Raw genomic sequence first — 25,231 nt, 5'->3', positions numbered from 1 at the left:
GAGTTTGACCAATAAACCTTGAGTATAAAATATTAAAATGCATGGCTTATAATCAGCCCGAACAAGGATAAGTAAAATGGAGTTTGACCAATAAACCTTGAGTATAAAATATTAAAATGCATGGCTTATACACAGCCCAAACAAGCCTTAGTAAAATGGAGTTTGACCAATAAACCTTGAGTAAAAAATATTAAAATGCATGGCTTATAAACAGCCCGAACAAGCCTTAGTAAAAGGGAGTTTGACCAATAAACCTTGAGTATAAAATATTAAAATGCATGGCTTATAATCAGCTCGAACAAGGATTAGTAAAATGGAGTTTGACCAATAAACCTTGAGTAAAAAATAATAAAATGCATGGCTTATAAACAGCCCGAACAAGCCTTAATAAAAGGGAGTTTGACCAATAAAACTTGAGTATAAAATATTAAAATGCATGGCTTATAATCAGCTCGAACAAGCCTTAGTAAAAGGGAGTTTGACCAATAAACCTTGAGTAAAAAATATTAAAATGCATGGCTTATAAACAGCCTGAACAAGGCTTAGTAAAAGGGAGTTTGACCAATAAACCTTGAGTATAAAATATTAAAATGCATGGCTTATAAACAGCCCGAATAAGGCTTAGTAAAAGGGAGTTTGACCAATAAACCTTGAGTATAAAATATTAAAATACATGGCTTATAAACAGCCCGAATAAGGCTTAGTAAAATGGAGTTTGACCAATAAACCTTGAGTATAAAATATTAAAATGCATGGCTTATAAACAGCCCGAACAAGGCTGAGTAAAAGGGAGTTTGACCAATAAACCTTGAGTACAAAATATTAAAATGCATGGCTTATAAACAGCCCGAACAAGCCTTAGTAAAAGGAAGTTTGGCCAATAAACCTTGAGTATAAAATATTAAAATGCATGGCTTATAATCAGCTCGAACAAGGATTAGTAAAATGGAGTTTGACCAATAAACCTTGAGTATAAAATATTAAAATGCATGGCTTATAAACAGCCCGAACAAGGCTTAGTAAAAGGGAGTTTGACCAATAAACCTTGAGTATAAAATATTAAAATGCATGGCTTATAATCAGCCCGAACAAGGATTAGTAAAATGGAGTTTGACCAATAAACCTTGAGTAAAAAATATTAAAATGCATGGCTTATAAACAGCCCGAACAAGGATTAGTAAAAGGGAGTTTGACCAATAAACCTTGAGTATAAAATATTAAAATGCATGGCTTATAAACAGCCCGAACAAGCCTTAGTAAAAGGGAGTTTGACCAATAAACCTTGAGTATAAAATATTAAAATGCATGGCTTATAAACAGCCCGAACAAGCCTTAGTAAAAGGGAGTTTGACCAATAAACCTTGAGTATAAAATATTAAAATGCATGGCTTATACACAGCCGGAATAAGGCTTAGTAAAAGGGAGTTTGACCAAAAAACGTTGAGTATAAAATATAAAAATGTATGGCTTATACACAGCCTGAACAAGGCTTAGTAAAAGGGAGTTTGACCAATAAACCTTGAGTATTAAATATTTAAAATCTGCAAATGGCTTTCGGTAACTTAGTCAAGCTCACCGCAGACAGACTAAGTGAGCTCGTTACAATGTGAGAATAACAATAACAGACTATCCACATAACTGACATGTTCGTACTTGTAATATGATACAAAAAGAACATAATCGTAATATATAAATATATATACTGCCATAATCATCCATCACCAGAAATTTACATATTACATATAACTTCATAATGAGCATGCAGTACCTGATCATCATCATCATCCCTGAGTTTGCCGATCTCGTATAAACGACAGATGTTCTCGTTGGATCCAATGTCCTGAGACTGGGTGTTCTACAGGTGAGAGAAAACAGAAAATATTAAAACAATCTAGTCAGCAGGTATCTTGACCGATATAGACAAAACAAGAACACAAGTGTCACTAGAGAATGCCAAGACTACTTCATTGTTCTCAACTCATAATGGGAATCATTCAACAACTTTTAAATCTTAGTTGTTGAGCTTGCTACGCATGTGTTTTTTCACTTGTAATATGTATGAGTTTCATGACTTGAATGTTTTGAGTTGACCAAATCTCTGTTTGCATAACACAACAACTTTTTTTCTTCCTTCTAAAAACACATGATCTAAACAAGACGCCAATGCGGCAACACCGCATTAAAGCAGGATTTTTTATTTGACAATGCAATTTTGCAAACCTAGGATTACAGCTAGTGACCTAGTATTTTTAACCAAAAGACCCATATTTATACTTATCCGAGACATCGTTCATACAAATAATCTGATCAACAGAAACTATTTCATTTGTGTGAGGAAAAATGAACATTTTATAAATACATAAGCTTTTCCAATAAGACCTGGCCCAGAGACCTAGTTTTTGACCCTAGATGACACACTTAATCATCTAAGATTTCATGTACACATTTTTTTTATAAAATTTAATTAAAATTTATTTTTTTGAAAAATATGGGTAGATATGCAATTCATGATTGGGATGTGTGTTTATAAAATAGCAATTGAATTTAGTTGTTGACTGATATTGATAGGTTTGGTAAGCATAGAATTTTTTTTATGACATCGGGAAAATATTTCCTAAGATTTGACCTAGTGACCTAGTTTTTGATTTGAGGTGACCCATATTCACAAATGTTTAAGACAACATGTAGACAAATATTCTGATCAAGTTTCATAAAGATTTGACAAAAATTAATGAATTTTTATGACCGTGGAATTCTTTCTACGATTTGACCTTGTGACATAGATTTTGACCGGGGATGACCCATATTAAAGAACTTTCAAGATATTATGCAGACAAATATTCTGATCAAGTTTCATAGAGATTGACAAAAATTGTTGAATTTATGACGAGGAAAGATTTTTCTAAGATTTGACCTAGTGACCTAGAATTTGACCCCGGATGACCGATATGAAAAATAAGCAAGATATTATGCAGACAAATATTCTGACCAAGTTTAATCAAGATGAAAATAATGTTGAATTTATGACGTAGGAATATTTTTCCTAAGAATTGACCTAGTGACCTAGATTTTGACCCGGGTTGACCAATATAAAAAATATGTAAGATATAATGCAGACAAGCTTTCTGACATTTTTTCATCAAGATTTGATAAAAATTGTTAAAGTTATTACTGTGAAATATTTCTTCTAAAGATTTGACATAGTGACCTATTTTTGACCCCAGATGACCCATATTCATGTATATTCAAGATGACATGCCGACCAATAGTCTGATCAAGTTTGATAACCATTGGATAAAAACTCTTGATTTTATTACATAAAATGAATACTTTAACACAGAATTTTTAACGCCCACCCGCCCGGTTGTCACCATTCTATAACCCGTAATCTTTCGATGAAAAATCCGGCTAAAAACCATCCTGTTAGTAACATTTTTGTCTCTAGAGAAAGATGATGCATGGCGTCAATGTTGACGGAAAAACTGCACATGTGCATAGATGTAGAGGTCCATAATTACATTAAAAAGTACAGACATCCATTTACACAGTAAATGTTATCTGCATTTTCCAAGACCTTCTTTGTGTATGTTACCTGCCGTTTTTCACCAATCTGAACTGTTATTGATTGTAATTAAATATTGAAACTAACAATACTTAGAGACACCAAGGCATTGTCCGATAATAAGCATTAAAATTTGTATTAAAAATCAGAATTTTAAAAACATATACAACCATTTATGTTCCTGATGCAATAAACAGTAATTTATTGTTATCATCTAAAAAACGACGTTTCCTAATGGGAAAAAAAAGAAAAAAAGAATTGCCAACTTCTGGTCAGTGACTAATTATAATTCTAACATGAAGGAAGAGTCGAGTAATTGTTTTATGAGAACCATATGATACCTTGTAAAACTTTTCTCTATATCGTAACACTTTACCAGGTGTTTTTATTTTAGTAAATATATGGCATTCAAATAACTCGTACAATATACATAGTTTGTAAATTAAAATTCTACACTGCAATTACACTATGTTTAAGAAGACACATTTCTAAATATTTAATTATCATTTAATTAACATTATGATAGTTATTAACTTATAATTAAATGTTCAAGAATGCAAATATCGACTGCATTAAGTTAAAATGCTTACAAGGAATGTCATGGCATCATTTTGGTATAATTATCAAAACAGTATTAAAGCAGATGTTGAGAAAGCCACATGAATATTCTCATTTAATTAAATGTAGGTAAACTTACTCAAACATGTTGAAGTTGCAAATAAGTATGGAAGTCTTCCTTGAACTTTGGACTATTTAACAGTCCAATAAAACAATCATTTTTGGTGTGATTGTTACAAGTTATACAGTTGCATCTTTTACATAGTGCATTGATGATGAAGATTGCAAAGCAAGGACTGTGGAACACACGCCAATGTCAATCTGTTCTTATTTTAGTCAAACAAGGGGCATAACTTAACTACCATTTATGCCAGAGTTACCTGGCTGTAAAAGTGCCTCTTATCTTATCTCTGGGAACAAGTATACCTTTACTTTTTTCTTTTGAAAAACAGACAAGTTTAAAGTAAGATTACACAAACACATTCAATTTAAGTTCCCCAACCTCTCTAAGCACAAAAATATAACTGGTAAACAATGGTGATGTTACTGTGAAATGAGCATTCAAAATGTGTCACTTCAAATTATGGAGAAAACGAATACTTTTCTATTTTTGAATCATTTTGAAGATGCACATGCTTGTTAAAATAATTAATTGACTGTGCAGTTTCGATCATGTCAGCAGAATGTCATTTATCAGTCCCATTAACTCTTACACTGAATTTACATAATTTTAAGGTAAGCCATCCATGATTAGGATACAAAGAATTTAGTGCATTTTAGATATTAACATTTAGACTATTGCTATGTTTAATTCATATTGATTTACTATTATTTCATTTATGCATGATAATATATTTGAATAACACCATAATGATGCTACTATCTAAGGATAGAGTTGCGGGGTTGATGTCATTATCGGGGTATGAACGCAAATGGGCTGGTCAAGGTTTTTGGTGTCAAACCCAAAATTCATTACTTATATTTACACCAATAGTTCATTATTTTATTCAAGAATTGTTAAAACAATTCTTCATTTTTCATTTAAGAAACCTTTCAGTAATCCATGCTTTCACATTCTGTAAATGTCGGAAAATAGCTCATGTCGGAAAATAGCTCATTGAGCTAATGTTTCTTGTTAACACATACCCGACTTTAAATAAAGTGTATTGTATCTTGTAAACGGAACGACCCGACTGTAACCAGAAACATTTTATCAAATGGCGTCACAATAACGCGGAAAAAGATCAACCACTTGAAATCACTTTTAAACGTAAAATTGAAACACAAATGACAACAATACGTTTAACATATCATAAATTAACACTTTCTAAATGTTGATTAATATTTTACAGGACTTGCCGAGACAATACAAACAATAACAAGATGAACAATTTTCATATATATTGTTATACGATGAACAGCATCCCGAACATATGCGAAGATGTTTCGTTCATCATATGATTACCGCAAATGCCAAAAGGCAGTTCATTTAAGGAATGGAAGTTGAGGTGTAATTATTATATGATATATCAAAGGTAAGTAACAAACTAAAATTTACTATGATTTTTTACTATTTCATTTGTTCCTTTATAATATAATACCTATACAAAAAATAAATGGTGGAAAAAAAAACTTGCAACATTTTGCAACTTAAAATTAAACTTTACCAGTAGCATTTTTTTTTGTATTAATGATGGATAAATTACCTTAAAATTAACTATGTAAATGTTTGAATCATGAACACCAGGAACACAACAAAACTGAACTTTACCTTCATGCACTTAAAGAAAATAAAATATGTTATTGTTAGAAAATTTAAAAATAAGTTCATACTATGATGTATAACCTTGTGTAAAAATAAATCCTTTTCCTCTGCTCTGGAACAGAGGACTAAAGAAATATATTTGAATTGAACTAGCCTTCATTTTAGTCCTAAATGACCACAAAGTACAGCCTATGCAATAATCTAAGCTGGAGATTGCTTAAGTTTTTCTAGTCTATATCAGCTCTAATGAAATGAGAGATTTGTTGATCTAGCTTGAAGCTGCTTTCAGGAATGCAAGCAGCACTCTTGTCTATTAAAGAAGCTATTGAGAAAGCACTCCTACCGATGATGGATCTCCTGGGGCCATGCACAGGAGATGTACACTTGTTATAAGCTCGGGATCTCAACTTCTAACTTACCTCTACAACGGCAAGATAGTTGTCCAGTTTGTCTGTGGAGATGTCTGCGATACTGCGAGACTTCACGTCCACCGTTGCTGCAATAAGTAAATACTAGTTGTTACTGTCAGTTTCCTGTATATTGCATGAATAACTAAACATCTGCATTAAGGTCCCAGCCTTCAGCTGTTGCAAAAAGGTATTCTTTCCATTAACCTCTCTTTTAACATTAAATATCACATGGAATTACTAGGTAAAGGTGAAAATAAACCTGAAAAGAAATTAGAAGTACATGTCCATTATCATAACTGAATGGTGCACCAGTAAACACCAATATTTTGCAAAATAGACATAAGACCAAATTTTGACCAAGATATGGGGATACTCACTTGTAAGTAAAATGTGAGGTATGTTTATATAAGACAGTAGACCGACCATATTTAGCTCACCTATGGGAGAGTAATTTGTGGTGTCTAGTGTTTAGAATATACCAACCATATTTAGCTCACCTATGTGAGAGTTATTTGTGGGGTCTAGTGTTCAGAAGATACCGACCATATTTAGCTCACCTATGAGAGAGTAATTTGTTGTGTCTAGTGTTCGGAAGATAGAGCCAAAGGGGCTGTGTCTCTCTGACTCCATGTCCAGTTCCTCATCCACACGAGTCGCTGGAAAATAGGGGGAGTAAACATCCTAAACTTGCTGTTAAGGACATAGTACAGGACATATCAAAACAAACATTTTGGACAATGAAACTGTAATGACAGCATCCCATGTCAGAAAAATAGAGAAAAAAACATACACAGCATTGTACCTGATATAGAATTTTTTTATGTTCTTACCAGAGTGAAAATTACAATACTGGGGTACATACAATTGCATTTGTAGGTTTAATTGTATTACTAGAAATCATTAAACCAATACTGATGTGTAACAGTTTCTTTTGCATTTTACGATAATTTAGTTCGGTTTATACTAATTTCTTTTACCTTACAACAAAACAAAAGTTAATAGCATATAGAATCATGCTTGAATCTGTTTCTAGTTTAGAAAATAGTATTGGTGGACATCAGTACCACTAGACCACTCTAGTACACTCATTTGAACTCGAAAATGACAAAAAAAATTATTACTGATAACTCTTGTAGCAGGTAACGAATTTTAAGAAAATTATATGTTTATTTACTTTAACAAACAATAACATCAGTCATCCAATGGTGATTGCCAAGTTAATTCCTGATAACAAATCAATTCCAGATAATATAAAATATATGATGTTGTGTGCCATACCATACATGACATCTCCGAGGTAGTTGAAGCGTATCTGACACTGGTCAAGCTCTGGAACTGTGTGGAGAAGCTGGAATGAGCGAATGTCCCACTGTGCCAGGGTCAAGGAAAGTAAATGTTGAGAGTTGCCATAGAAATAGTTATTTTTTAATATAGTGATCACTATAGTGACCATTAAATGTAGTGACCATTAAAGAGGTCACTATATACAGTGACCAATAGTGATCATTATAAATAATGAAAACACAAGTGAGCATTGAATATAGTGACCAATCAGGTGAGCATTGAATATAGGGCCCGCTCAAGTTAGCATTGAATATAGGTGCTCAAGTGGACATTGAATATTGAGACCACCCAAGTGAGCCTTGAATATAGGAACTGCTCAAGTGAGCATTGAATATAGGGACCGCTGAAGTGAGCATTGAATATAGGGACTGTTCAAGTGGACATTGAATCTAGGGACCGCTCAAGTGGCCGCTTTATACGAGCAGTGAGCATTGAATATAGAGACCACTCAACCATTTCATGCAGAAACAAAACAACATTCAGATCAAGAGCTTTTCTGAATGTTTGATTCAATACCTGTGTGTTGCTATTCAGCTGAAAAAGGGCCATAAATCATCTAGTGTTATAGGCCTTGCTATACCTGGGCATATTGTCACTGGCAACAAGTTTCATTCAAATAACTTACACAAATTTTGAGCAAAGTTTTTGCATGCTGCAGCCCTGACAACAACACCAAGGCCTTTACCATACCTCAACTGTTTTTCATAAAAAAACCAACAAGCTTAAAACAACAACACATATTTTTCCATTCAGATCAAGGATACAATTTCTGAGTTGATGATTATCTCAAGCCCCACAGGATGGAAGACGCCGCTGACATACTGGTTGAACTTGTCAAACTTGTGGATTGCCTTCGCTGACCTTACATCCCACAATACCCCATCATTGAGCACCAGGTCGTCTGTCGGGTTAAAGATGGCTCGGTTTGCCTTGTAGTTGTTGGCCTTGTCCGCATCAAAGAGCTTCACGATACGTTCACCAGTTGTTATATCATAGATCTGTGAAGGAATGAAGTACATGATACCATAAGGAGATGATTATATGATTAACAATAATGAAAAACAAACATATTTATTTTCACTTTTTCAGGAAATAAAACTTTTTCAGGAAATAAAATATGAGTATAACCATGACCAATCAACCCTTTAGCATCGCTTTAATAGCCAAACATAGGTTACTTGGAAAAAGAAGCAATGTACCGTATTATATCATGTATAGGACGCTAGCATAGATAGGACGCAGGCAAAAAATTAGTTGAGAAAACGGGTAAAAACCCTTAATATATAAGATAGGACGCAGCGAAAAAATGTCAAAATCGGAGCCGAAAAATTGAGGTTGGTAAAGTATTTATAACATATATTGAAGTAAAAAACAAACAAAAAATTGTATATAAGGCATATTTCGATAACTGTCTTGTGTATTTCGATAATTATCGTCGTATTTTGGTAATTTAGCGTACACAACAATGATATATGTCTTGACATTTTGAGAACATTCACGCATATTATAATTATATAAATGCCGTAATAGTCCTGATTGACAGTCAATCGTTGCAACCGTTGCAATAGTCCCGACATGCCTTCTGAATGACAGTCAACCGTTGCAATCGCAACAAAACTGTGTATTGTCAAAACTGATTGTTTTGATAAGGCTTGTCGCTGCGCGATTAAAGCATGTCGGCATAATTAATGCGTGTCGGTAATTAGCCTTGCCAGCACGTCAGGTAAAGTGTGAACAAACACCCATACGGTATTACCATCGCAAAAGTTTGTTCTATTGATGTTTTTCTAATGACGGACAGCGGGTGTTTTTCACACCTTCGCACATTTGCAAAGATTTGATAGTGACAATAATGCTACTTTGCGTTATGCACATTCCTTTATAATTTTTTAAAACAGTAACATACAACAAAATGTTTTGTAAAATATCGAAACATGAAAATCATGAACAACGATTAGTTGATATTTACCTCCTTTCCCGATTTTCCGTTGCCGTTATAACTTAATCCAGTTAAAGTGCTGACTCACATCAAGTCTTTGTGAGTAGCGTCCCTTTTATAAAAAAGTAAACACTCATGTTTGTTTTCAATTTATTTCTCAATAAATCATTTTAAAGTAAACATTAAATATATTTCTGCATGTTAACTTGCGTGATTTTACCTATGTCAGTTGTTCTCTTCGGTGACGCAGTACAGATACTTACTATTACCGCGTTCTTCCCCGGTCCGATATTTTCGACCTGAAATGGACTTGGAAAAAAACCAGATGCAATTCTAATAGCATAGAAAGGACGCAGGCAATTTTTAAGACGAGAATTGGTGGTAAAAAAGTGCGTCCTATGCATGATATAATACGGTAAGAAAAAAACATCAGTAATTAGTATTTATTTTTTAAGTAACAGCTATAAACTAGTCTTGAAAACAGAAAAGATTTTCATAAAACTTGAAATCCTTCACTTACATTTGCAGTTTCATCTTTAGTGCCTATTAAACGATCCTGCACGTGTCTACTGAACTCCAAATGGTGGTCTTCAAAGTTAAATCTGTAAGAAAAAGACAATAAATTGAGCATACAAATAAATATATCTTAATTATCTACGCTCCACAAAGAATGTAAGTTTGTGTTGTAATTATATACCAGGTTCAGGTCAAGCATATCTTCAGGGAGCTTCCTTCTTCATGTTTCCTTGTAACTTGTTCATGATTTCTCAGGTAGATATAGCTTAAAAGGAAATAGGCGCAAGCCCATAATCATTAAAAATCCCAGCTCAAGCCATATATAAATAATAGAGGGCTCAGTGCAAGACACTTGAAACTTTACATAAAGTGTCATACTGAACAAGGAAGCCCTAGAGTGGGAGGTATAAACCTACTTGTTATCCAGTGTCTCAGACCCCCATGACCAGAGGGCGGAGCTGTACATGATGCCGTAGGAGGAGGACGTCAGCACCAGTTTACCATCCTGTAGATATAAGCATAGAATTAGAACAAATGAACTAAAGTGATGCCTAACAACATTTCGTTGCAAACTGTAGTGTTCAATTCAAAATATTTGCGTTGTTTTTAGTTGTATATGGAGCGAGTAAAGGCTTTGTGAAACATTACATGTACATGTATGCTAGCTACATAATATACATAAAAGTTGCAGTTTTGTTTGAAACTCGTCTACAAAAATTATCTTTTCACGTATACATGTAGGCTCATTGATATCGCATAAAAAATCATTTACCTCAACCAAGTACACATAGCTGGATGACGTAGTGCACAAAAAAAAAGTCCAGAAGAAAGGTACGTGTACAACAAGTGTCTCCCAACCTCTGTATTATCTTCATATCAACAACTTTTTTAGATCCAGCTTTAGCATTATTATAGATATATGTGACAAGGTAAGAATGTTCCATGTTTATCATATGGTAGAGAAAGTTCATGCCTCACGCTGCTTACCCTGGAGTGTTCACAATGTGTGACGGGGGACGTGTGGCAGTGGAAACTTCCAGTCTCCTGCAAGCGCATATCATAACACATGTTCATATTGTTGGTTCTTTGTGACAAATAAAAACATGTTCTTTTTGTTAACAACACAAGAAGAAAAGAGATCATTTTGGCGCTGGAAACAAATGACATTTTTTCCCTTATTTGACAAGATTTGCATGATGTACTTTGAAAAGACAATGTAGGTCAATAACAATGTACTTAAATAAGAATAAGGAGCGACTACAATAAATAATCATTTGATAGCGATCCCACAGACCTCAGCACTCTGTGTGTTAACTAGCCTCAGGTTTCCTCCATAAGTACCAATCATCAAATACTGTTGGGTTGTCTGAAACACACAATTATACCATTTAAAAATTAGGACAAGCTTGATCATTTTGTAATCCTGCAAATTTAATCAAAATCTGTTAAAAAAGAAAGTAAATACTTGAATACAACTGTTACTGTCATGATAACACGAGTAATGACAAAACATCAGGGGACATAACTTGACACCCTTTACACTACAGCTACAGTTATGGGCCTTGATACATGTGTGCCTATTATCAATGGATCTAAAGATTAAATATAATATTATTTCATGTGAATATCTTGCTTTTTTACTTATGGTAAAGGCATACTTGTGCACAACAACACCAACAATGCCAAAGCTATGACAACACCTTCACCATTTTCTTAAAAAACAACAACAATAGCCATGTTAATAAATGAATGACTACATGCTTTTGGAAAGTCACTTATTCTTTACATGCACAATTATGAAACTGCTTCTTACACAGTTATTATAGACAGCATGCACACCATGCAGTGATAAATGTAAAAGTCACGAAGATGAGCCAGAACCATGTCATTTCTGTTTCATTTATTAAGAATGTAATATTTAAAAGTTAAATGTCAATATAATTTACTACAAGCAAATTGATATATACCCAAATGATTACATATGTTCATGTTGGGTTGCATGTAAAGCATGCCATTTATAATGTACAGGCTTACACATGTACATAACAAGCATACATAGAGGGAACTACAATGTAACTGCTCCTCATTTTCATTTTCGATGATTTTCTCAGTCTAATGCCTAAAAGCATCATTTGATATTTTAAGAAAGGGTTGATAGAGTGGCCTAGTTTCTGAATGTCATAATTGTTTATATACTTAATAAGAGTGCTGGGATGATGAACATGTGGATACACTGTGCAAGTATGATACAAGACTTGCCCATGCTAATAAACAGTTAGAAGGGAACAAAACAAGGGAGCTACAGAGCAAAAACGATTGTCTGTTGTTTTTGAGTCGACGCGGGGAAAAAACTCCGCAAATAATAAAGCCGGAGTTAAATAACTTGCTACACATGTGCGCATTGTCTCTAGCAACATGTTGTGGAATATTTTGAATGGCTGTTGAGTTATGGCCCAGGCTAAATTTTGCATCCTGACAACGCCAGCAACACCAATGCTATGACGGTAAATCTACTTTCAATCTTTGAAAAACAGATGATCTAGTAAACACAATGCTGAATTTCAACTCTTGCAAAGCAATAACGATAATACAACAGTGAAAACATCTGACCTAACAAACATGCTAGCTTTTTTGCCTTCATTGCTGCAGCAAAATCATAAATTTAATAAGCAATTTAGTGAATAATAGTGACACTGCACAATATTCTATGCCCAAATGAGAAAACCTTGCTTTAGTTTATATCCACCTCAATTTGAAGATATTCAGGAAATTCTTTTGTGAAATACAAAATGAACATTCCATGCACCCTCCCCCACCCCCCAACAAAAACCAAAACAACTTTCAACTCTCAATAATTATTATTGCTGTAGCAGATAAGTCTAACTCAGCTTTTATTATTTTTAGCTACAACAGCCACCTACCTGTAAATTCTGAAAAAAACGCAAAGGTGCAAAGCTTTAGGTTCAAGTTTGAAACACAAGACATTACAGTATATTTTCTGCTTACCAAACAGCCATGACCAGGCAAGGTGAGCTTGAAATAATGTCCAAAAAGCAACAACAAATGAGCTAATTTAAAAAAAAATCAAGGGGGGTGAGGGGGTAGAAGGAGCTTTATTTAGGTATTGTTATTGCATAGCTTGCTTTTATCACAAAAAGGGGCTTATAGACCACACCATTGCATGATGGGCAAAAAATAAACATGATGCTGGTTATCATTCAAACTTTTCAACTAAACTTTAAAGTGATCATATTTTGTCAGTAAATAATAGCAAATGGTTGAATAATTCAATGGATTACTGTCCACTTATGACAACCCCCAACATAAAACCAGGCTGAGCGAGACTCCCTTTTTCTGTCATGCTATTTCAAAATGGCATTAAGAGTTGAATGGATTACCTTGACAACCTGGGACAAACCACACCTAACAAGTAACCAGGCTGAGCGAGGCTGTCAATTGTCTCATGTTTATTCAATATTGCATTAAGGGTTTAATAGATTCCTTTGACCACCTCTGACAAATCACCCCCAAACAAATGACTGGGCAGAGCCAACCCCCAACAATCAGGTCATGTGAATTCAATATCGCATTAAGAGTGTTTACTGGATCTCTATTGTAAGCACACCTTGCAAGTCGAGCCAAACTGGCATCATTCATACAAGCTGAGATCAAACCAATAACACCAAAGCTGAACGTTCATTCAGGTTTAAAATTATCATGAACAGCCACAGAATTACGAGCTGACATTTAAAAAATTATGTTAAAGAAAATCTTTTTTACCATGTTAAAAAGTACAGGAAGCTCAAAATAATTTGGCATTCTTAGATACATAGCAGAAAAATCTTTTATATAGTAGAAAATTAAGAGAATCTAAAGATGACAACATTGAAAAAGTACAAGTGGCTAATATTTTGTCACTCTGTTATAAAACACACTAATAATTGCTGTGTTTGGTGCTATCTTGGGCAACCTGTAAGGAAGGTGGCAGTACAACACTTACTGCAAATGTACAGCAGGAGAACCCATCATCGTCAGAGTCCTTGTACGTTCTCACTGGCCGGAATCTGGAAATATCTATGATGTTACTATCGGCGACTATAAATTAATAGCTACATTTTCATCCCTGCCCGCCCCCTTCTTCTTTCACAATCCCTTAAATTTAAAAGACTCAAATGAAGAGGTTGAACAAGCATCTGTATTTGTCTATCAGTCCCGTATTGTCTGTGAATGGTCTCTATTCATATGTACAGTGTTGATGAAGAGACTCACATGTATAAAATGAGAATTGTTACAAATGTGGTTGTGGTTGGTCTAGAAAAACATGTTTAAGAAAGGACATGAACACATATTTATTCAACTGTGAAACAGTCATCTAATAAAAATAAGAAAATAAAAAAATGAATTTTTCCTTCCCCCATTTAAAAAAAAAAATTGGATGAAAATCTAGCAATGAATACATATGTAGTTTAAACTTATTTATTTTACAAGGATTGTGAAACAAGATATTACAACATTGTATAAATCACTCTCGTTGGCTCAATGTTATGTGAGAGTGTGGTCTCGTGTTGTGGGGGAAACCAGACCGACCCAGAGGAAGCCCACTTGTCCTGGTTGGTGACCACAAACCAAACTCACATGCACCTAAGCTGGGTATCTAACCCTGGTCGCATAGGTGTGAAGCGAATGAGCTAACCGGACAACCAATATGAACTAATTTATTTTGGCCATAAAAAGAATTATTGAGGATGAAGTTTTGCGAAGCACATCAGCAAATTGTCCCCAATCAACAGCTGAGTGAACTTTAAAATGGCAACCATTCTACAGGACATTTATTCACACCTACCTGCTATATATGAACTTCCTGTCCAGCTTACATCCGTCTGAACCTCCATACTTTGGGTGTGTCTGAAAAACAAAAGTAAAACCTTTTTCTCTTTAATTTGTTCAATTTAGAGTTTATGCAAAAACAGTTGGTAATTGAAAATTTGATTGAAAAATATACTGAATTTTTCGAATATCTGTTTTTCCATTTGTTGGCATTCTTAAATTAAAATTTACATTTCACTTAAAGCCTTTGATAACTTATACTTTCCATGTGACTGATTACTTTATGCTCACCATTTTCTTAATGGTCCTAGTGGTAAAGCTAAGTGGTGCTAAGATGTTTCCTCGTGGCTCCGGACATCTGTGAGGCCTGAAGACAGTGGAATTAAGAGGTCAGTTACCGGTACGGTATACTGTACAATGATTTTTCTTGGTGCAATTTACTGCCTTCTACAGGCTGTTTACCCTTCCAAAAAATGTCTATTTTTTCCCAAAAAAATGAATAAAAAAGCAAATTTCTTGAAAAATAAACAAAACGTTGACAAGACTAACTCTTTTAAAGCATAATGTATGCATAAGAAAGCGTGTGTTTTTGCCATTTTATTAGCTATTTTGGCCTTATTTTGTATTCCCCTCCCCCACTGATACACTGATACAGAAATGTTTGATTATGTTATTGAACCAGGTAGTAACATATTATACATGTAGTGTTTGAAACTGCTATGCTTGATCTGCCTGTAAAAAGCAGGGCCTGTATTCACAAACCTCTTCAGTCTGAGACTAAAAACTTAAATTTCCTTGTAAAACTGTTATGAAAAGAGGATTGGTAGTAAAATTGTCAAATATGTTACATAAAATTACATTTTACAGTTGTTTACAAATGGCGTCAAAATGAACTATAAGATATTTTGAAACGTTTCAGATTTTGCCTTTCAGAGTCTTAGTCTTAAACACAGACTAAAGATGTCGGTGAAATATGGGTCATGAGCTCTACTAACATGTTCAGATACATGTATAGAAGTAATCCTGTTACAAAATAACAAAATGTCAAAAACACATACTTAAGGTAGCAATAACAACGTGACGTCGTATTTTACACTTCCCTATTCTGCACAATGCTAATACCACTCCTCACTCCAATGGATATTACTCCTGCAAACATTTATACTTACTGCCGAAAATGGTACCAAAATAATCATGAATAAATTATCTATCAACTGTAGTACGGGTTTTATCTGATTATGTGAAACAAAATAAAACGAGCAAAAAGTTTCACAAGCATTTTTTGTAATATGTCATTTTTCTGCCGGTCTTGGGACGTTTTGACGGACATTTTATACTTCTGATTTTGGATATTTGAAGAATTGTTTTGATTGTCAATGACTTTACAAGGATACATTGACGTCTCCTGCATCGGTGAGTATAACTTTTATGAATTATTATGTAGTTTTTCTGCTTTTATTTTGACAAAAACTAAAACAGGGGATAAAACATGCTGATTTACAGGTCCAAATCGAAAGAGAACAACAATGCATCATCGAATTTCTGAAAATTCATTCATTTATCTAAACAGTGATATTATCCATTTCATTCAGTAATCTGTCACATTTTTCCGCAAGGGCTATTTATAAACACATCATTTCTGAGAGTGGCCAAAAACAAGAACAATTTGATGACTCATAAGGCATGCAACCTTAAAAGCCGAGAGTATCCGAATTAACCAGGAAGTATTTTTTGTTTACTTTTTAATGCCAACCTCTGTAAATAGTAATTTATATTGAGTAAACATTGAGGTAGGTTTATGCATATCATTGTTTTATTATATTTAAAATGCTATTTATTAGGGGTTGCCAATTCTTTTGCATGAAAATTGGTCAAAAGTTTTATAATTTAAATAAATAAGACTTTTGCAATTGTTTTTATTTGGGATATTGTGATCGGTTTTAATGAAATCAACAGACCGGGTTCTTTAGGGATCTGGTCACTCGGTTTTAAAACAAGTAAATAAACTAATGGAGAATTGGCGGTTATTTTTTATTTAAGCCATTATAAATTATTAATTTAAAAAATTGTCAAGCTGAAGTTTGTTATTGTTTATGCGCATATTTCTGGCAATGGCATTGCCCGACAAATTCATATTAAATAACTTAAAGACAGGAGCTCGACAACCAAAACTCAATTAATCAAATTACAACGCCAAGTTTCCATTAAGTGTCTTATTGGTTAATAAGAAAAATGCAGGCTGGCTTATATATAGGCATTTCACAATTGAAACTAAGAAAGTAAGCATTTTTTAATCTTCTAAACAGTTAATTGGATGCCTACCAATTTTAATTGTTTATAGATCATACATTATCACTAAGTAACTAATACTCAAATAATGATGGGAATGTTTCAAATTTCAACATATCTATGTTATATCTATGTTTTAAGGTGTAAATTTCATGAAACATTTTTATGTTCTGTATAGTTACTTGGATTATAAAATCACTCTCTGTGAAAGATATTTTTTTAAACATTATTAGTCTTCAAATTTATTGGAATTCCTGTTATGATAGGATTTCAATTGCTGTCATTAATTTTTCAACGCAATGTTGTGATTATTCATTTGAAATTATTTTAAACTTCACATTCCATAAATGGCTGTTCTTACTTGTTGACTAAATATTGTGAGTATGTTTACACATTAGTAAGTCTGCCAATTCATGGATGGTCAGTTTGATCATTTATTGGTCTTTTTTCCCTTTTTTATTTAATCTTTTCTTCCTTTCAGTGAGATATAGGGCCAAAGAATACATTCATGACACTCAAATTCAGCCACTCAGAATGATGGGAAGGATTGCAGAACTGAGGTAACTTAGAACTATGATGCATATTTACCAGAGAATATCTCATAAACATGCCATTTGCTTAATTTTCTTTGGAATTATACCTTAGGTTATTGAGAACTCTATAAACTGTGACATTTTGTATGATGACATATTTTATTTTTTGTAAAATAAATGCTTTTGACATTTTTCTGAGCTGTGAAGTTGAATTGATTCTTAAATTGATTCTAATAAATACCAAACTGTGTATAGACATCAAACCTCATTACATATATATACATAGTTGTCCCTCTCTGAATTATACATAATTATCTTTAATATGTTTCTTTTTACTTTCAGTTTCACTCTCACCTGACTGATGCAGATTCAGTAACCTAATTGTATGTACTTTTTTTGTCAAATTGCTCTATTAAAAATATAATGTTGACCTTTTTGAGGAATAATTTGGTAAGGAAAAATAAATTATTATAAAGAAAAAGCTATGTTCAAAAAGTGAGAAAAAAAAATGTTGAACAGTATGAAGTTTTATTTTAGAAAATCCTTACCTCTCTCTGGATGTATGTCAACTTAATTAAGATAATAGCTGGTAATATAATGTATTCCCTTAATTAATTGTGATAAAACCTTTTTACACTGTATGTATATATCTGTATATGTATGTTGCCATATAAACTATATGCATGTAGTTTGTTTGGTGTACATTTGTATTGAAATCAACACATTCCTTTGTTATATTTTCAGGCTCATGATGGTTTCTGAGAAAAAATCAGCTTGGTGTAATTTGACAGTATTTTTCCAGTATTTGACAGTGGTTCTATCATGCAACAGTCATACCATGAAGTGTCTCACAGATTCTCTCTCAATTCCTGCAATATCCTAGATTACAGTGTAGTGAAAAGAGGATTAATTTTCTTGCAATAAGAAGTATCTGCACTTCCAAATACCCTGATACAGCGAGAACAGTTCCTGCATTTTTGAGTGATTATAGAGTGAAAATGTTTCCATATAAAATGTTGTCTTTTTATGTGTAAAACTTCACATGTTATGAATAGTTACAAATACATGCATGGACATTTTGATTACAAATCTATGCACATTTTGATTCCAATAATTAACCACAAAAGTATTTTAGATTTGGTTTGAAACAGAAATATTGTCCTTTTGTTTGTTTCTAAACAGTAAGGGGTATTATTCGTGTTTATAGTTTCCATGTCATTTTTTTTTAAAAAGTCAGTTCTTTTAAAGATGCTCTCTTACTCCCACATAAGATTAACCACAATTAATACTATTGTTTTATTATTCCAAAAAGGATGAATAAATGTCGAAAACAATGGTTCTAGTGAAGGATACCTATTTTAACTTGAAGGAAATGTGCATAAAACACAGTATTTCTACCATTTGAGATCAAAGTAGATCACAGTAAATCTTTAAGCATTCACCAATCATCTAATATTTTTGCATTTTCAGCTATTAAATACACGGTTACAATCTTGTTATCAGTACTGAATATTTTCCATAAATAAATTATTAAGTAAGTAGTTAACAGTCAAAGTATATGTTTGTTATACATGTGTATACATTGATATTGAATAAGTGTGTTACTTTAAACAGTTGCCATGGTAACTGGAGTCTAGTTTTCTTAGGAAACTGTAATTGTTGTCTAAAAACCTTAGTATTTTCAATGTGATACTTTTTTAGCATGTCCGCTTCAGTCAATAAAAAAAATCTGTTTTTATTTATTCATTTGGTCATACTTTGTATACAATTATATTTATAATTTAATCTTGAAAATTGATGCCAATCTCATACTTATATTAAAATATTCAGAATTGCTAGATGGTTTTAAGTTCACCTTTTTTACAATTGTCAGGCAAATCAATGCAAGATATACATAATTCTCCTTTTTAACAAAAAGCAATGTTTCTTAGCATTTTTTTTGTATTTTTATTGAATGGTTACCATGGCAACTAATTTTTTGTTTGGCTTTAATCTTCCTATTTATAATACTATTAATTGTAAAAATGCAACAGTCAAGCAGTGAATCAAATAATGTAAATGTTCTTTGACTTTTACCTTATTGCTAGCTCATTCTTCAATATATATGGCATTTTTAAAATTTCTTAAAACTAGACGTTTTTTCATCATTTTTTTAACGTGAAATAATTTGCTTAAAACATTGTTTAAGCTCTGATATTTAGAAATGTGTATTAAATTTATAGAAAATAAACAAAGTGTGTTGTTTTACATTATTTATTTCATTTAAATTCCGAAGTTTTGAATTTGACCTATTTTGGCAGAAAAATTGGTAAAAATGTAAAATTAAAAGGGCCATTATTCTGTCAAAAATTGATGGATTTTAAAAAAATGTGCATATTTGAGTTTGTAATGACGTAACCTTTAAAATGATATATCACTTTACTATACCGCATGAAATTAATTTTTTACGTTGTTATTGCTACTTAAGGTCTTGAAGCAGTTTGTTCAACTCAATCTGAATTTATATTTCTTTATACCTAAGAGTCTTACAGGCATATACCTTCTCAAGTCACACATGCATAAAGCTCAATAGAAGGAAAAGAAGAAATAGGTTTTTTAAAAGTAATTAAATTGACAGGCTCAGTTGTTTTATCGGCAGTTTTAAGATTAAATGGCTCTACATACCCCAAACAAAGTACTCCACAAGAGAACAAAACTTACGTGAAGAGCGACATGGGTGGACATGTGACTACTGGGTTCCGGCAGAGTGCATGCTGCTTACGGAGGTATTCGGTGATGATCTTGTCTAATGTTATTTCCGTCCCAGCGTGAGACTTTGCAAGCATCTCTCGTTTGATGGCTGGGCTGAACAGGGCGTTGTCACGCTCCTTAACGTATTTACATCTCTGCTGTGAGCTCTACAAAATTCAGGGTGGTAAAATGTTTTATAAATTTAATCACTGCACAACATGGACGATAGATTATACATCTTTAATCATCCATGGTATACAGTATTGATCATAGATATTTAAAAACATATTGCATAAATATAAATATTTTACTTGTAAGATGACTAAGATAAATCAGGAAATTAAAATATTAAGTTTTAGCACATAATAGAAAACACATGAAAGTCCTACTGGAGCTCTGAGAGCGGAGTGTGATGTGACAGGAGTGTTCACTTGCTGTCCCTGTCTGCTAATGCTGAATCTGATGGGTCCACCAGGTGTCTGTGGGGTACTGTTGACAGCCACGGTGCTGAGCTGGGCCCCAGGCTGTGTTCCAGCAGTTGACTGGTTACTGGAAGTAGCAGTATACTGACTTACAGACTGGGCGGGACTTAGCTGCAGGGGAGATGAAGACTGGAGGTTTGTCAGGTTGGTGGCTAGGCTATTTGAGATGGCAGGTAGGAGGCTCATTGGCTGACTCAACTGTCGATGCTATGGACAAGAAATTCAAGATTACAGGAAGATTATCATTGTGATCTTCTAGAAGTCACTTTTTTTTAGAAATGATTCAGATATTATCAACAAAAAAATGGTCTTGGTTTGATTGATTTCATCTACAGTACTAGCAAGAGAAGTCATAAGAAGTTAATAAAACAGGACACACAAATAGAATTCCATTTCTTTTTTACAAAAAATACAAACAAATGATTTCCCATTATAAAGTACTTACAACTGGTCTGGGTGTGACAACTATGTGTGACTGTGTCGGTGACTGATGGGAAGTAGGGCTGTTGGTGTGTACAGGGGCAAACATGTGGGGGGCAGGCACCTGAGGTGGTGGGGTCACACAGCCTGACAGCCCCGCCTCACGCTGGAGTATGTCCGCCGACTCCAGGTATCCTATGGAGAGAAACAGTTGATTATGGGTGTGAATCACCACAAGACATTTCTGAACAGAGATCTTGACCTATTAACTTCACATTTTTAAGGATTCCTGTATATTTTTCAGCCAATAGGTCCAGCTCAAATCATCCCAAGTTTCCTTTGTAATGCCTTCTGATGCATACATGATTTTCTTAAAGTGGATGCTAAAGCTTGTTTGTATTCATTACAGAATTAAAGGGCATCATTAAATGAGTACAACCAACCAAAGTAATACCTTTATCAATATTTTCGTATTAGATGTGCAGATTGTCTTTAAAATCTAAACAACACACAGACACCCTTGAATAGCGCCTGAATAGCGGCAACCTGCCTAATCCTGGCATATAGCATGTAAACAAATCTATGTTAATTTAAGTCACTACATCCAAAGGTAAATTTCGTGACATGCTGCGGGCTAGGATTATTCATATCCTCCAATAAAGAGTGCTAGGCTTTTACAGTACTATGCAAGAACTTTTTTCACAAATGAAAAATTTCATTATTCAGTGACTTTCCTTCAAAGGGATGAGCCAACTATTTAGGGTTTCATGTAATGAATGATTAATTAATTGTGTGCCCAAGAGTGAACATGACCCTACCTTTGGTGTGCAGGTGATGGTAGACTAACTGTAACAATTCCTTCTCATTGTAGATGATCTTGGACTGGGCCACAATATCAGCCTGTGGTCAAGATAATGTTAACACATTTCTAATTGGCAATTTTCATAAAAAAATGTTCAAAGTATATGTAAACCAAGATTGAATCTTTCCATAATGATAAACTTTGATTAATTATATCCATCATGTGTTTCCAGTCCGGATCAGAAAATCAACTTGAGAATTTACTTATCATTAAAAGATAATGTATTCAGCATAAACATTCTAAAATAAACAAAGTTATCTCACAAAATTTAATTTGTGTTATATGATCAAATGAAGTGTAAATACATGTACACATGTGGGAGATATCCGACAGACTCACTCAATGTCCTCTATGACGTAGCAGAAAAACATGACACGTTTACAAAAAACAAACTTGGTGTGAGAACTATTTTTGTTCACACCTTCCTAATATCATCCAATGAAGCGTTGCAGTATCGGTGGGACTCCTTTCCCGAGACCCGTTCAATCAGCTCTGTGGCAAAGCGGCAAAACTTGACGTGCTCCTGCTGCTTGTCTTGTAACACTGGCTCCTTCATCAGGGCTGGAGAAAATACATGTGGAGGGATTTATTTATGTTAAACAAGGGCTACATAAAAGGATGCCAAGCCATTACCTGTCGGATCTTGGAAATAGACTTGATTTGTTTATACTTATCTCTTCAAGCTCAAATGAGAAGAAATCTGGCAGCCTATGGAAACACACTGGACTCCATTTCCTGAGTAGAAACCAGTTCTGCTATTTTTTTCAAAGATGTCATGAGAAAGTTCTCCTCATTAGTACCAAACCTAGAACCTCTTGCGTGTGAGGCAGTACTTATAAATCTGCTAGACTTCTTAGGCTTGCTACACAAACATGTGAAACATTGTTAACATTTCGACCAAGTTTCATCTTCATATAAAATTATTAAATTTGGTTCAACATTCAAGCTTTTGCATCATGCCCATTGCGGACAAATAAGTTGCTAACACTAATGTCAATTAAAATGATGTTTGTCTTCAACATACAAAACATTTGAAGCAGAAATTATACATTGCTACTAACACAGTTAAGACATGATTATTATATAGCAACTATTAAAAACACTGTACAGCCTTTTTCTGTAACTGTATAGATATTTGCATCATAAAAAATATTTCTTTTCCCTCCCTTTGACAGCCCAAAGATAAAGAAACTAGATCTTATGATATTCATGGCAATTTGTGAAAGCATGGCCATAACCAATCAATCTTGTTTTGAATGATCACAGAATAAATCTTGGATTTTGGTGCAAAATTCTTATAAAAAACATGGATGATTACATTGTAACTGTCCACTGGATATGATGGGGAGTTTGCCGATGATCTGCCTCACCGTCTCAGACCGTGCCATTCCCACCAGGGCCTGAAACACACTTTATCATATTGAAGGTACTATGGCAAGTATTCATGATCAAGATACAAAGAACACCATTTTGTGATATGCATAAATTACAATTCACAGCAACATATTTTCATGTTTATATTCTCACAACACTTAATAGTTGAGCTTAAAACAATGACTGTAAATTAACATCCATTTTCACAGCATTAAAAGTTCTTTGTGTAAATGTTTAGTGGCCTGTGTTTGTTCAACTATGGTCAAAGTTTCCTCCTACCTTGCAGGCTAGAGCCCGGATGGAGTCAGCATCTGTGATTGGTGTCTTCACGGTCAGCAGCTTCAGCAACACCTGGAGAATAGGGATATATAACGTTTCATTGGTTGCCTTTAGTGTTGCAAACATGTATATACACAGGAACATTCTGTGAAAACATACAGCAATATATTGTGAAATTTATTCATCTTTCGTAAACAATAGAATGTTAGACATTATGTTTAAATGAGTATCCACAATAGTTCTTGACCATAAATTTAATGTCAAATTTAGTTTCATCATGTGCACATTTCCTAGAACCATTGCTGCGATAAAAAAGAATAACACTAGTTGCATGAAAACACATCGAGTTGTGATAAATGGATTTCTATAGTAAGGTAATCATTGCTGTGAGAGACATCTCGTCTGCCCTTCCTAATTCTTGGAACATAGACATTCTATCAGGAAAAATAACTCAGGAAAAATCTATGGTACTCAAATACCTCTTTCAATTAATTTATTCAGACAATTGACACCTGGACTAAAAGATAATTATTTATTATCAGTCCCTTCCTTCCAACAGAAAATGATTCATTCACACTTTCTCCACTATCAATTAGACACAATGTTTCATCCACACTTTCTCCAATATCAATCACACACAATGTTTCACCCACACTTTCTCCAATATCAATCACACACAATGTTTCACCCACACTTTCTCCAATATCAATCACACACAATGTTTCACCCACACTTTCTCCAATATCAATCACACACAATGTTTCACCCACACTGTCTCCAATATCAATTAGACACAATGTTTCACCCACACTCCCTCCAATATCAATCACACACAATGTTTCACCCACACTTTCTCCAATATCAATCAGACACAATGTTTCACCCACACTTTCTCCAATATCAATTGCACACAATGTTTCACCCACACTTTCTCCAATATCAATCACACACAATGTTTCATCCACACTTTCTCCAATATCAATCAGACACAATGTTTCACCCACACTTTCTCCAATATCAATCGCACACAATGTTTCACCCACACTTTCTCCAATATCAATCACACACAATGTTTCATCCATACTTTCTCCAATATCAATCAGACACAATGTTTCACCCACACTTTCTCCAATATCAATCACACACAATGTTTCACCCACACTTTCTCCAATATCAATCACACACAATGTTTCACCCACACTCCCTCCAATATCAATCACACACAATGTTTCACCCACACTTTCTCCAATATCAATCAGACACAATGTTTCACCCACACTTTCTCCAATATCAATTGCACACAATGTTTCACCCACACTTTCTCCAATATCAATCACACAC

The 25,231-nt window shown here is 33.8% G+C and overlaps 1 protein-coding gene and 1 long non-coding RNA gene across 3 annotated transcripts in view; one reads left to right on the top strand and one right to left on the bottom strand.

The window, feature by feature from the left end:
• The window catches only part of LOC128217006 (DDB1- and CUL4-associated factor 1-like), a 52,164-nt gene that overhangs the window by 4,815 nt on the left and 22,118 nt on the right, over nucleotides 1-25,231 (bottom strand). For both annotated transcript variants that reach the window (XR_008258171.1, XM_052923798.1), the window contains exons 18-36: nucleotides 23,891-23,962; nucleotides 23,556-23,637; nucleotides 22,659-22,798; nucleotides 22,194-22,275; nucleotides 21,401-21,570; nucleotides 20,863-21,162; nucleotides 20,444-20,640; nucleotides 15,213-15,288; nucleotides 14,938-14,999; nucleotides 14,095-14,158; nucleotides 11,389-11,460; nucleotides 11,082-11,138; nucleotides 10,511-10,599; nucleotides 10,099-10,180; nucleotides 8,404-8,637; nucleotides 7,574-7,664; nucleotides 6,853-6,951; nucleotides 6,305-6,381; nucleotides 1,769-1,855 (exon numbers count right to left, since the gene is read on the bottom strand). Coding sequence is in view for 1 of the 2 variants with exons in the window: in XM_052923798.1 (XP_052779758.1) it covers nucleotides 1,769-1,855; nucleotides 6,305-6,381; nucleotides 6,853-6,951; nucleotides 7,574-7,664; nucleotides 8,404-8,637; nucleotides 10,099-10,180; nucleotides 10,511-10,599; nucleotides 11,082-11,138; nucleotides 11,389-11,460; nucleotides 14,095-14,158; nucleotides 14,938-14,999; nucleotides 15,213-15,288; nucleotides 20,444-20,640; nucleotides 20,863-21,162; nucleotides 21,401-21,570; nucleotides 22,194-22,275; nucleotides 22,659-22,798; nucleotides 23,556-23,637; nucleotides 23,891-23,962 (2,133 nt within the window). In the remaining variant the exon portion in view is untranslated. The remainder of the gene's footprint in view (nucleotides 1-1,768; nucleotides 1,856-6,304; nucleotides 6,382-6,852; nucleotides 6,952-7,573; nucleotides 7,665-8,403; nucleotides 8,638-10,098; nucleotides 10,181-10,510; nucleotides 10,600-11,081; nucleotides 11,139-11,388; nucleotides 11,461-14,094; nucleotides 14,159-14,937; nucleotides 15,000-15,212; nucleotides 15,289-20,443; nucleotides 20,641-20,862; nucleotides 21,163-21,400; nucleotides 21,571-22,193; nucleotides 22,276-22,658; nucleotides 22,799-23,555; nucleotides 23,638-23,890; nucleotides 23,963-25,231) is intronic.
• LOC128217009 (uncharacterized) lies at nucleotides 16,640-19,964 on the top strand. Its single transcript, XR_008258172.1, has 4 exons — nucleotides 16,640-16,711; nucleotides 17,692-17,770; nucleotides 18,086-18,126; nucleotides 18,488-19,964. It is a non-coding gene; the product is annotated as an uncharacterized LOC128217009 (long non-coding RNA).

This window comes from Mya arenaria, chromosome 14 (genome assembly GCF_026914265.1).
Source record: "Mya arenaria isolate MELC-2E11 chromosome 14, ASM2691426v1".
NCBI classification, from domain to species: domain Eukaryota; kingdom Metazoa; phylum Mollusca; class Bivalvia; order Myida; family Myidae; genus Mya; species Mya arenaria.
The sequence above is the reverse complement of the archived record's forward strand: the minus strand, read 5'-3'. Positions and strand labels throughout refer to the sequence as shown.